Source organism: Hemicordylus capensis, chromosome 4, assembly GCF_027244095.1.
Source record: "Hemicordylus capensis ecotype Gifberg chromosome 4, rHemCap1.1.pri, whole genome shotgun sequence".
Classification (NCBI taxonomy): domain Eukaryota; kingdom Metazoa; phylum Chordata; class Lepidosauria; order Squamata; family Cordylidae; genus Hemicordylus; species Hemicordylus capensis.
Window position 1 is genome coordinate 48,927,476 of NC_069660.1, and position 13,224 is coordinate 48,940,699.

The 13,224-nt window shown below is 43.5% G+C and overlaps 1 protein-coding gene and 1 long non-coding RNA gene across 11 annotated transcripts in view; one reads left to right on the forward strand and one right to left on the reverse strand.

The window, feature by feature from the left end:
• Positions 1-13,224, forward strand: part of LOC128322941 (uncharacterized) — a 53,047-nt gene that overhangs the window by 31,833 nt on the left and 7,990 nt on the right. The window lies entirely within an intron of this gene.
• CHD6 (chromodomain helicase DNA binding protein 6) overlaps positions 1-13,224 on the reverse strand; it is a 206,247-nt gene that overhangs the window by 13,395 nt on the left and 179,628 nt on the right. For 6 of the 8 annotated variants that reach the window (XM_053245232.1, XM_053245235.1, XM_053245230.1 and 3 more), the window contains 4 exons: positions 11,074-12,681; positions 6,099-6,247; positions 4,745-4,951; positions 3,381-3,827 (listed from right to left, as the gene is read on the reverse strand). In XM_053245232.1, the coding sequence (XP_053101207.1) occupies positions 3,381-3,827; positions 4,745-4,951; positions 6,099-6,247; positions 11,074-12,681 (2,411 nt within the window). Of the gene's footprint in view, positions 1-3,380; positions 3,828-4,744; positions 4,952-6,081; positions 6,248-11,073; positions 12,682-13,224 lie in introns of those variants that run through there. The other 2 variants (XM_053245236.1, XM_053245237.1) reach the window with 2 other exon arrangements.

Genomic DNA, 13,224 nt, shown 5'->3' on the forward strand with positions numbered 1-13,224 from the left:
ATGAAATGATACAAGAGTGTGGAGGATGCTGTAGGCAACAATCTCCCCACAACCCAATGGTTGTGACACAGTACAGACTGTCTGCTAAGTTTGCCATATTACTATCTGCCCCAGCAGGCATTAGCCCAGACAGTCACAGTTTCTGCCTGAGCTATAGTGTTGAAGCAGCATAGATGAAAGATGACTTTCATGACAGCTGACTTTGCTCTGTTATTCCTCTGTGTTGAAGCTTCTGGGGGTGGGGGGGAGGGGAGGGGAGGAACTCTCACATGTATTCAGATTTATTCAGTCTGGCTACTTAATGGCAATTGCTCATAGCACTTTTCAGTATAAATCTGGCTATATGGGACAGTAGACAGTGGGTGTCTTCTCTTTGTTGGAAATTGGGACATGACAGCAGAAAGTTAAGAGTGAGAGATGCAGCAAAGAAAGGCAACATAACAACCACAACAACAAACATTTACATACTGTTTTTCAATAAAAGTTCCCAAAGTGGTTTACATAGAGAATTAATTAATTAATAAGATGGATCCCTATTCTTAGTTAGCAACAGGGGTTCTCAGTTAGCAACAGTTCTCAGACATAAGATTCACGAGGATCGTCGGTAACACTTCATTAAAGTTTCTGAAATAAACCCAGAAAGGTGCTGCAGAAGAACACCAGCCTCAGCTTGTTTCTTGTAGCCATCGTTTGCAAGTATCCCAAGCCCTGTCTTCACCTCCCATAAAGGGCCCATACATAATCCCAGGCTGCCTTGCTTTGCCCAGCTCCTGGAAGGCCCTTACCCTGTCATTTGCTTCCCAACCATTGGTCCCGATTACAAAGGAGGTGAGCTTGCCTGGAATGAGCTCCCTCAGCTCTTTCCACTCACTTTTGGAATTCTCTGGATGTTCTTGGCTCCCTTCAGAAGGCAAAGAAGCTGTTAAAACACTAATCTCTTGCCTACAGTCTCAAACCAAGCACTGTAAACAATTTTTGACCAAATTCCACACTAGCAGAAAGCAACGTTAATGCCTATTGGGGAAGTTTTGGGGAAAGATGCCTATTGGGGAAGATGAAAAATACTGAAAGGAGCCAGAAGAGGGAGTGAAATAATAGACAAGAAGATTAACTACCAGTCAGTGACCTTGGCCTAAATGGTGGAAGAGGGTAAGAAAAAGACAACCTGACAATAACTGCATATATGAGCAAAGGGGAGACAGAGCAGGCCCCACAAAAAGATGTGTGGAAGGGGAAAACAAGGATATTTTTCTGTGGATGCAGCATTACCGAGGAGAGAGGGAACAATTTTAGGAAAGGACCAGTGTGAAGTGTTAGAGCTATGGGAGGGGGTACAATCTGGAGAGCAGAGCTACATAATGGCCCAAGAAGATGAACAACAATCATCTCGATCTTCATGAATGCTCAATCTTCATGTTCCTTACACTTTGTCAGCAGTGGCAATGCATACCTGGCTGAAAGGTCTCTCAAGCCTTGCATAAGTCTCCTCTTGAAAAGAGGAATAGCAAGGCACCCCTGTGGGCTAACTGGCAAAAAGCGAGGAGCTTTTCAATTCCACTCTTGTTTGTAAAGAACAGAATACAAGAAAAAATGGAGACAGATCATGTTAAGAAATTAATTCTAACACAGCCTGCAATGTCTATCCTACTGTTGTGACACTGCGCTGCTTCTGGACTCTAACTCTGGGGGAATGAGAGTAGTAAGTGGGCAGAGTGGTCTTTGTCTCTGCTAAAAGCCTCTGGATTTAATGTGAATCCTCTCAGCAACTTTTTTTCTAGGTAAAGACTAGATAGATGATGTAAGAAGATGCTAGGAAGACTACGGGAAGTTTCAGTGAGAGACACTTGCAGCCTAGACTGACCATGAGGCTATTCCCATGATCAAGAGAAATCGGGCTAGGGGAGCCTAGCCCAATTTCTCCTGACTGTGGGAACCAGTGGGCTCACAGGTGAGCCCGGTGGCCTCCAGGTGGTTAACCCGCCAAAGTAACCATCCACTTAAACCAGGTTTCTGGAGTGAGCACTCCGCAAACCTGGTTTTTAAAATTGTGAGTAGCTGCAGCATGGCTCCGCGCCGTGGCTACTCATAAGTAGACCCCAGGCGAGAGGCTGAAAAGCAGCCTCCCGGCTCGGGGGTCTTCCCAGTATGCCCTGCGCACTCGCACAAGGCATACTGGAGCTTCCGGGGGCTGCGTGGCCTCCAAACTCCTCAGCCCCTGCCGGCTCCATCACGGAGCCAGCAGTCGTGTGGGCGGCTGATCTGGCCACCCAGGGCTCCCGCCCTCCTTGTCTGCAGGGAGAGCAGGCTTAGCCCGCTCTCCCCGCTTACCATTCCAAACCGGGTCTCACTGATCGTGAGACCCGGCTCCATGTGTTACAGCTGCTTGGGCAAGCATCTCTTTAAGTGGCAGCTGTTCCCTGACTCTATAGCCTGAACTCTCCTGTGATTGTTAAGCCATGATCCAGAATCACACTAAACATTTGATGGTCTTTTCAGCCTACTTTCCAGTAGGCTTATGAGATCACCCAGCATTGTGTCTGTGTCTGGGTCCCCCTATCAACTATTCAGTGCCTGGACCAATATGAACCAAATAGGGTACAGTTGTAGGGACACCTCAATGGTATAGTTTGTGATGATGTCATCCACCCCACTTCAAGATGGCGGATACATAAACATTTGAGGCGCAAGTGGGCTTACTTGTGGACCACCTAACTGATTTGTACCACATTTGCTACAGGGGTAGGGACACATAGAGGTGGCTCAAGGGCATCATTTGGAATGATGTCACCAACCCTGATTCAAGATGGCGGACAAGTGAAGGTTTGAGGTACAAGTGGGAACGGATTTTGACCAAATTAGGTACAGCTGTAGAGAAAGTTATTGTATGTTTTAATCCTGTTGTGAGTTGCCTAGAGAACAATTTGTTATGGGACGGCTAACAAATAAAGTTTATTATTATTTTTAGGGACATCTCAAACAGGCGGATGCACGAACATTTGAGACGCAAGTGGGCTAACTTGTGAATTGCCTAACTGATTTGGACCAAATTTAGTCCCATTGTAGGGATAGTAAAAGGAAAGTAGGCAGATTAGTTCTTACTAGAACTTGTTTTTGGGTTTTTTTACTTGTTCTGTTGGTTTCTTCTTTTTCAAATGTTACCATATACCTTGAAACAGGGTGCATAAAATATCCAAAATAAATTAAATGGGCAGTATCCATACTGGTTAGTCATAACTAAGCACCACTGAAATCAATGAAACAAATTAGTTATGACTAACTTAAGTCCCATTAGTCTGGATGCCCCATGAATTCTGACATGGTACCAGACAACAATTCTTCAAAGGATTCAAGTAAAAAAGAGGCTGGGGTTTATTACTCACCGGCAACCCGGTCTGGAGGCTTCTTTCCTTCAGTAATATGACGTCTATCCCTTCCACATTTTTTCTCCTGCCCCGCCTTCTTCTCATGGCAGCATCATCTCTTCGTAGACTCCCATTGACAATTTGTCCTGTTACAGGATGAATTAATCCTGCCTGAAGGATACCAGACAAGTCCATGCCAAGGGAACCCTGCAGGGCATTCACTGTCCCTAACTTAGGTATGCTTGCGCTCAAGGTGAAAGGAGAGCTATTTGCTGGGGATCCATCAGCCACTCTTGAGAGGTCAACTGCTGCATCCCGCCAGCCATTTAACACAATTGAAGGATGGGGGTGGGATGCAACTAGCTGTTCAAGACTCCGCTGCTTGGCATCTCTCTCCATCTCAAATTCATATGGTTGCTGGTGCTTGTGTTCATCTTTGACAAAGGTGGGAGCCAGGAAACCTTCCTGTGTTTAAAACCAAGACCAGAAAGAAGCTCTATTATTATTTGTTATGACTGAGGACCAAACTAGATTTGATGCCTTACTTTTTTCTTTTTTAAAGATAAAGGCAGCTGCAGTGCCTTCCGAATTTGATTGGGATTATAGCACTATTTTAAAAAATGTAAGCCTTTACTCCAACACAATTCCCCCAATCTTATTGATGTCCCTCCCATCCCAAGGAGCCCTGAGGAAGAAAACATATATGTACCAATGTAAATTGAGGCAGGGTTGTTTTTACCTTAAAACAAAACAAAACAAACAAAAAAACACCCTTCCAAGAGATCCAAACAAGAATATACCAACATCCTGTCTAGCTTGGCTTTGAGGTTATACGTCTCTAACGTTCTGAATTGTTTTTTAGATCTAGTACCCATAAAAGGACAGCTTTGTTTAGCTAAAAGCTAGAAAATTTGAACTCTGGTCCAGCAACACTATCCTCTTCTCTGCTAAAGATACTAAGAGGGTCATTTTGGAGGAAGTGGTTACCTGGCCCAGAGCAATGGTATCTCACTCAAACAAAACCTTCCAAAATGAAGGATCAGTAGGCTGTCCGTATTCCTATCTTAGAAACACACTTCTGGGAGCTTTGGTGAAAATATGCTAAGGAGTTGATTCCGAGAACATCTTTTCATCATAGGGCTTAGTATAACTAGTGACAGTATTCACTCTGGAAGCCTTTAGTTGTTCCCATATATAAGAAGGATACAGTCAGTCATATTAGAACAAAACAGAATGTATTACTGTATAAGAGACTGTGGATTATGGGCAGAAGTTTGAAACAAGTGAGCTTTATTTTATTACACAATTTATATCCCATACCTTTTATTTCAGCTTTAACAATAGGCAAAATGTCTACTCAAGCAGCTCCCCCGTCAGCTCACCTTTTGGACCTGTGTAGTTATCACTCCATTACTGAAGCTGGGCTCCGAGGTTTCTGAATTGGTGTAGCTGTTCCTATTGCCAGTATTGCTGGCTAACACAGGAGTGGGCATCATGCTTTGTATTTCAGATGGCTGGCTGGAAGAAGGCCATTTGCCTTTTAAGATGGCATGACAGATGTTGTCTATGCGGTTAATGATCACTCGGTCCTGCCAAAGAAGCAGATATGCTTCACTGAGTTGCCTATGTTGACAGTCTTTCGTATTATAATCCATAGGTGAGGAGAATCTCCACTAGTAAACTGGTTTAGCTTCAGGACTTTCTGTTTTTGGTGATACAGAAGCTAATAGTTTGACCACACCATGAATTTATGGGTCTGCATATTAGAAGGAATATTTGCACAAAGCCTCAGCTTGTACATATAAGATACAGGCACTTGGTCACCCCTGTGAAGAAGGCTCATTCTGTATCACCCTTTTCACTTACAGCGCTCAATGAAGAAAATACTTGGAGCCCTTATACATATTTATATCCCTTCCCCTATATTTCTATTGTATTTCTGAGACCACTTTTGAAAGCTTGATTACATACATACATGCATACATACAATCAGAGGATGAAGCAGAAAAATAGGCCTATACAGGCTATCCTCCCATCACATAGCACTTTCTCCTTTCTCCCCATAACTCAGAGTTGATCAGTAGAGCTATTAACTCCTTGCAGTAGTATTTCAACAATGAGTAATAACAACTGCAGCAGTATTCTGTAGCCTGGGATGCAGAAGCAAGTCAAGTGCAGAGAATCAGGACCCTTCCTCTCAAAAAGAGAAAAAGGTAAAGCAGGGTAACAATGAGGAAAAGGTCCATGCTAGTGCTGTTGAAATGTCTTTTGACTTCAGGGTCAGCAAAAGAGGCCAGTTATCACAGGGGATATTTTTCCAAATATGATCTCAACCAGAAACTTCAAAACTGCAAGCATATTTTTCAGATGGAAAATGCCTGACCTGCTACATAAATTTGAATGCAGGAAGCTAAAACCCACTGAAATTGTACACTCAAGAGCACTTTTCATGTTATTCACAGGATAGCTATTATGATTAACTTATGTCTGATGAAATATGATAATATAATGGGAGAAGTATAACAGAGGAATATTCAGCTTGGAGAAGTTCTCCAGAGCTGCTTTTAAAACACTGAAAGATATCAATCTTTTTCTCTATTATAGAAAAAGATTTATCACACCATATTTTCCAATAAATTTAGACACTCCCCAGAGTATTACTGTTATATGGATCTCAGTCCCTGCTAAACATTGACCTAAAGCCCTTATTCATGCATACTTAAGCTACCAAGCCACCTTAGGCCACTCTGAGAAAGAGTAGAGCGTCTTCTCCTGCAAAAGCTGAGCTATGGTAGGTGCCCGGACATCCTGAAGTTCATCGATCTCTCCAGGCACAGCAAACATGGAGCTCTTGCTTTCATCTTCGGAAAACTTCTCAAAACAATCTAGATAAAGTAGTAAACAGCAGATGCTGCCATTAGTAAGGCCCCAGATCATTCATCCTTTCAACCTCTTCTGGGGCACTGAATGACGCCCCCCACCCCAACAAATGTGACGGGTGTAAAGGTCTCTGGGAGAGCCCACAATGACAAGACTGAGCATTCTCATTCCTGCAGAAAATAGCAGTGGTTAAAGAACTCAATGGACAGAATTCAGTGGACTAGTTTGAGTCTAGACTTCAGACACTGTGACCAACAGCTTATTTTTGCGCATGGAGGTGTATTTATTTATTTATGTATTTGTGTAGACACGTTTATATTGCCTCTGCACCAAAACCTAAATAATAATGAATGTTTAAAAGAAGAAAACTAACAGCAAAAACAAGACAAATTCAAACAACAGCCAATAAAAAATAATTGCCGTAGTCTAAAAACTTTAAAATGAAAATCCAATTTTTAAAAAGACCAAGGTAACATAAAACAAACAAATGCCATTAAAAGCACAGGATGAACTTTGCCTGGTGCCTACAGATAACAGTGAAGGCACCAGGCATACCTGCTTAAAGAACAAGTTCCACAATTGGGTGCCACTGCTACAAAGACTTTTTCTTTGGTAGCCATCCATCTCAGAAGGCAGAACATAAGAACAGCCCTGCTGGATCAGGCCCAAGACCTGTTTCACACAGTGGCCCACCAGATGCCTCTGAGAAGCCCACAGGCAAGAGCTGAGGGCATGCCCTCTCTCTTGCTCCCCTGCAACTGATATTTAGAGCTATCTTACCTCCTATAGGCCATCTCTATAGGAGGTGGCCTATAGCTACTGGACTAGTAGCTAAAGAGCATTGGTCCTAGTACAGATCCCTGGGGGACCCCACTTCTTACTTATTTCCATTGTGAAAATTGTCCATTTATTCCTGCCCTCTGTTTCTAGTCCTTCAACCAGTTGCCTACCAATCCACACACCTGTTCCCTTATCCCATGACTGATAAGATTACTCAAGAGTCTTTTGGAATTCCAAGTATACTATGTTAATTGGATCACCTTTCTCTACATGCCTGTTGACACGCTCAAAGAACTCCAAAAGGTTAGAGGCAAGACTTTCCCTTGCAGAAGCCATTCTGGTTCTCCTGCAGCAAGGCCTGTTCTTTTATATGTTTAACTATTTTTCCTTAAGAATGCTTTCCATCAATTTACCTGGCACAGATAACTAGCCTGTAGTTTCCTGGTTCCCCCCGGATCCCTTTTTGAAAACTGGAGTTACATTAGCTATTTTTTGGTCCTCTGGTTCAGAACCTGATTGTAGGGACGAGTTGCATATTTTTGTTAGGAGATCAGCATTTTCACATTTGTGTTCCTTCAGAACTCTTGGGTGGATGACATCTGGCCCTGGCGATTTGTTAATTTTTAGTTTTTCAAGACAGTTTAGAACATCCTCTCTCATCACCTCAAATTGACCCAGTTCTTCAGCCTCCAAGCCTGAGAAGCTCAGTTCTGGAGCGGGTATATGGTCAGTATCCTCTGCCATGAAGACAGAAGCAAATACAGATTGAGTATCCCTTATCCGAACTGCTTGGGACCAGAAGTGTTCCGGATATTGGACTTTTCCAGATTTTGGAATATTTGCATACTGTAATGAGATATTTTGGGCATGGGATCCAAGTCTAAACATGAAAGGTTACTTGTACACTGTATTTTATTTTTTTAGGTTTTATTTAAAGTATAAAAACAAATAAGCATTGAATTTACAATAACTACAAGTAGCTGTAAATGTAATGAAAACTAATTGTGATAAAATTTTCAATGCAATAATGTTGCTGGTCATGTTAGACTCAAACACGGCATTTTAGGTGGAGATGAAATTCAGATTTCATGTGAAAATAATATTTTGTTGGTGCTGTGGGAACACGCCATTGTGTTTTCTGGATTTTGGAGCATTCCAGATTTTGGATGACCGGATTAGGGATACTCAGCCTGTAACACATTCAGCCTCTCTGCAATCTCCTCCCTTTCACACCCTCATCATCTAAGGGTCCAACCACCTCCCTGGCACGTTTTCTGCTTCTGATATATTTAAAGAAGTGTTTGTTATTCCCCTTGACACATATTCTAGTATATGTTCCTAAAACTCTCTTTTCCCATCCTTTATTGTCTCCTTGCATTCCGTTTGCCAGAGTTTATGTTCCTTTCTGTTCTCTTCATTTGGGCAGGACCTCTATTTCCTGAAGGAAGGAAGTCTTCTTCCCTTTTATAGCTTCTCTGACTCTACTTGTTAGCCATGCTGGCATCCTCCTGAACTTGGTGGTACATTTCCTCATTCTTGGTATACATTCCAATTGAGCTTCTATTATTGTGGTTTAAAGGACGTTTCATGCTTTCTGGAGTGATTTGACCCTCCTGACTTTCCTTTTCAGTTTCCTTTTTACCAGTATCCTCATATTTGAGAAGTTTCTTCTTCTGAAGTACCATGAATCAGTGATGGACTTCCTTGGCAACGCTTCACTCACATATAAGCTGAATTGGATCACACTATGGGCATTATTTCCCAGTGGTTCTACAACTCTAACAACTCACATAGGGTCCTGGGTACCACTCAGGGTTAAGTTTAAAGTTGCCTTTTCTCTGGTTGGTTCTATGACCAACTGTTCTAAGGTACAGTCATTTAGTATGTCTAGAAATTTGGCCTCTCTGTCAATACCCTCACATGAATTTATCTAGTCTATGTGAGGATAACTGAAACCACCCATTATTACAGCTCTGTATCTTTTTGATGCTTCTCTGACTTGCTTCTCCAATTTCAGGTCATTCTTAGCGTTTTGATCCAGAGGGCAATAGCACATCCCTAGTAACACATTTCCTTTCAGTCCTCGTATTGTCACCTATAATGATTATGTGGAGGACTCCAGTCCTTCTAGGGTTTTCTAGTAAGTTGGATTCTATCCCTACTATAATATACAGTGCTACTCCACCCCAAAATCTGCCCATCTCTGTCCTTTCTCTAGCGTTTATATCCAGGAATAAGAGTGTCCCACTGGTTCTCACCGTTCCACCAGGTTTCATTATGCCCACTATATCTATGTTTTCATTAGGAACCAAGCACTCCAGCTCGCCCATCTTGGCTCGGAGGCTTCTGGCATTGGTATATAAACACTGATACGCTGAGTCTCTTCCTGGGCGATGGCATGTGCATTCTCCATTACTGTCATCTGACCTTTCTGACCAGCTGTCATGTGTTTCTATCTGCACTACTTCTGGTTCTGCTTTGTCCACTTCTGGTTTATCTGGAACGTTTGCACCCTCACACCTTAGGGGACTTTGCTTGCTGAATTAGGTACCACCCAGTTCCTGTGGGCAATGTCCCAGCTGTCATTTTAAAAGCTGCTCTGCAACCTTTTTTATTCTAAGTGCCAGCAGTCTGGTTCCACCTTAGTTCAAGTGGAGTCTGTCTCTTTTGTACAGGCTTTGCTTGCCCCAAAATGTATCCAGTGCTAAACAAATCTAAACCCCTCCTACTGGCACTACCATCTCATCTAAGCATGGAGACCCCTTAGCTCCACCTGTCTCCTGGCCCTGCGCATGGAACAGGTAGCACTTCAGAGAACACTACCCTGGGGGTCCTGGACTTCAGTATACTACCTAGCAGCCTACATTTGGCTTCCAGGACCTCCCGACTGCATTTTCCAACATGCCAATATGCACCATGACAGCCGACTCCTCCCCAGCAGTAGAGGCCAGTGAGAGCAGCGTCCGGGGAGGTGGTGAGAGGCACCTTTAAAAGTTAATCATCAGTTACTTACCAGTGTTTAGGCAGCACCTACAAGCTGTCACAATCAGTGGCACTCCACCTGCAATCCCGTGTGGGGTGCACTCTGCCCGGCATCCCAGTGGGGCAGCAGCATGACCCTGGTCTCTCCATGTACACAGAGGCTATGGTCACGCTGCCACCCCACTGGATGGAGTGCCGCCGCCCAGCACAGGATTGTGGGTGGAGCGCCACTGCTTGAGATAGCCTGCAAGTGTTGCCTAAATGCTGGTAAGCACCTGCTGATTAATTTTAAAGGTGATTCTTGCTGTCCCGCTGGTGCTGCCCTCACCGGCTGCTACTGCTCCCCATCACTGTCTAATAGCCTCTCTAGATGTTGTGTGATATCCGCAACCTTTGCACCAGGCAAGCAAGACACCATGCTGTCTACACGCAGGTTACAAACCCATCTCTCTATGCCCCTAACGATCAAATCACCCACTGAGAAGAACCTCAGGTCACTGAGAAGACATCAGGTCTTCTCAGAGGTTCTCAACTGTCAGGCACATTCAAGTCTTTTCAGAAGATCTGAATTGTCAGCCTGGTCCAGACCATGTAAGGCTTTAAAGGCCAAAACCAGTGTCTTAATTTGAGTCCAGAAACAAACTAGTAGCCAGTGAAGCTGACGGTGGTCAGTCTTAGTCAATAATTCAGCCACCTCATTTTCTACTGACTGGTTTCCAGACATTTTTCAAGGGCAGCCCCACGTATAGTGCATTATAGTTTACACAGAGAATAAAAGGTATAACCCTAAAATGCATTAGCTAAGATCTTGTACAGCTGCAATCTTTAATTAGCAATCACACAGACACTGTTCTGGACCTGTTTAGGATACAAGCCTTGCCTCACCAGATCACCAACAGCTGATATCCTGCTTACTCTGCTATGTGTATACAGATTAGTGAATGTATTCTGGATAACCTACACTTAGAAACTTCTATCTTGAATTAGCCTTTATGATGAACCATAAGTGGCTCCACGATATACAAGAATGCTCACCAATTGACTGAAAGATATCTTCACAATACTTTACCTTGATTTTGGCTGATTTCATCCCTCTTCTCTAGGTCTTGGTTCTCACACTCATCTTCCTCTCTCTTTATTCCACTCTCACAGAGAGGCTGAACAACAGGACTGTCCCTCTTCCCCTCACTGTCATCTCCCCAGAGGTCCACCTTCATGCAGATAGGATGTGTCTTTAAGAGCTCCATCTGAATTGCTGAACCCTGGCCCCGTGCAGAGTGATGGTGATGGCAGGCCTGGATCTCCTGCAAGGCTGGCATATGCTCCTCAAGGCTCTCACATTCAGCTTGATCATCCTCCCCAGCCCCTGGCTCACTATCACATTTGGATGCTGCCTGCTCACTTGAGATTGACTCAACCGGCTCCTTATTCCTTTCCTCCATGAATGAGTCCAGGGTATTGAGAATACAGGAACTATGTTTCTGTCCCTCTTGCACAATAGCTTGGGCTTCGTCAACATCTGGAGACTTTAGGCAGCCTCTCAAATTTTCTACAGCATCTGCTGCTGTCTCCAAATGATCTTCATCTTCCTCCTCCTCCTCCTCATCTTCCTCTTCCTCACTGTGGCTCTGACTCTGTACTGATTTCTCTTCCAAACCCTTATCATGCAACAAGCCCATGAACCTCTTCTCAGGGTGGACTTCGATATCAAAGTTATGAAGACTAGGGCTGTATACTCCTATGCTTAACACCCCTTCCATGCTATCCCTTTCAAATGGTACTGATCCTGCACTAGCATACTGATTCTCCATGTGCTGAAGGGTATCACAGGGCTCCCCAGTAAAGCTCTCCAAGGGCTTTGTCTCCTTGGTCGAAGGCTCCTGGGCTGCATTTTGACCCTCCATTTGGTCACTGCCTAGCTGCAAGTGATCCAAGAAGGAGGGCTCTCTTGTGGTCTCAGCATCACAGCTAGACAGATCTTCATCCCCATCTATTTTGCCCTCTGCCATTTTGGTAGTATTGCTGCTGACGTCTGTGCAGCTGGGGCTGTCACGAGCCAGGGAGCTGTGCTCACTGTTGCAGGCCTTTTCATCATACATCATGCACATCAGAGAATCAGGTAAAGAGCTCTCATCATAGTTAATAGAAATCATGCCCCGGACTTTAGCCATAAAATTTTCACAGCTGTCATCCTGAGAAATGCTTTCTGTCCTTGAGAGACCATCGCCTGTGCTCACTAGCTTCATGCAGTTCTCAGTTTCTGTGTCTGCAGATTCACGTTTTCTTTCCAATTGACTATATGAAGGGGAGCAAAACAGTTTAGAATTTGCCTGATGATGACAACACAAGTTCTCTGCACCAAGGACCCCTGTCCTTTTGTGTTGAGCATAATTTCTGTAGGCATCCAGAAATGACAACTGGGGATCATTCATGATATAATAGTCTGTGCGGTTCAGCCCATGTTTAGCCGTACCAATCAACAGATCCCGGTCATGCTTGCCACACTCCCACCACACAGGAAGGTATAGACTTGGACGGCAAAGTTTGAGTCGATCATGCAGCTGTGGACATCTCAACACTTGCTCACGGATCTTCCGTAGGAGTTCAATTCGGTACAGTGTCCTTGCAGCACGTTCTTCTGTAATTGGTTCCACATATATACTAGGATCTGCTGGACCTATGAGTACAGAAAAGAAAGGAGAGGTGAATAAAACCACAGAGTGTGACAATGGGACAGAAGGGCTTTGGGCTAAAACCAAAGATCAGCAAGGATATTATTAGCATTTATTTGTTTATTTGTATTTTATTTAGTACATTTCTATACCGCCCCATACAAAAATGTTCCTGGGCGGTTCACAATATAAAACCATTAAAACATTTATATCTGTTTTAATGTATGCATATGTTTGATGCAAGCCTTTTTTGTGTTTATTAGAATTATCAAAAGTTATTCTTTTGATGCAGGCCTTTTCAATGTAAACCTTCTCTTCTTTTTCAAGAAGAGCCTTTTATACCAAATCTCTGTATTATAATGTTTATAGTAGACTTTGTAAGACAATAAAAGCCATGTAGAAAAGAGGAAAATAACCCATGCCTATAATATGTCCAGACAATACTAAGATATTAGGTCATGCTCACTTGACTGTTGGTTTAGTGTTGTGGCACACAACTGGGATCCCTGAAGGCTGAATGCATAGCAGAACACAACTGGTCAGCAGAC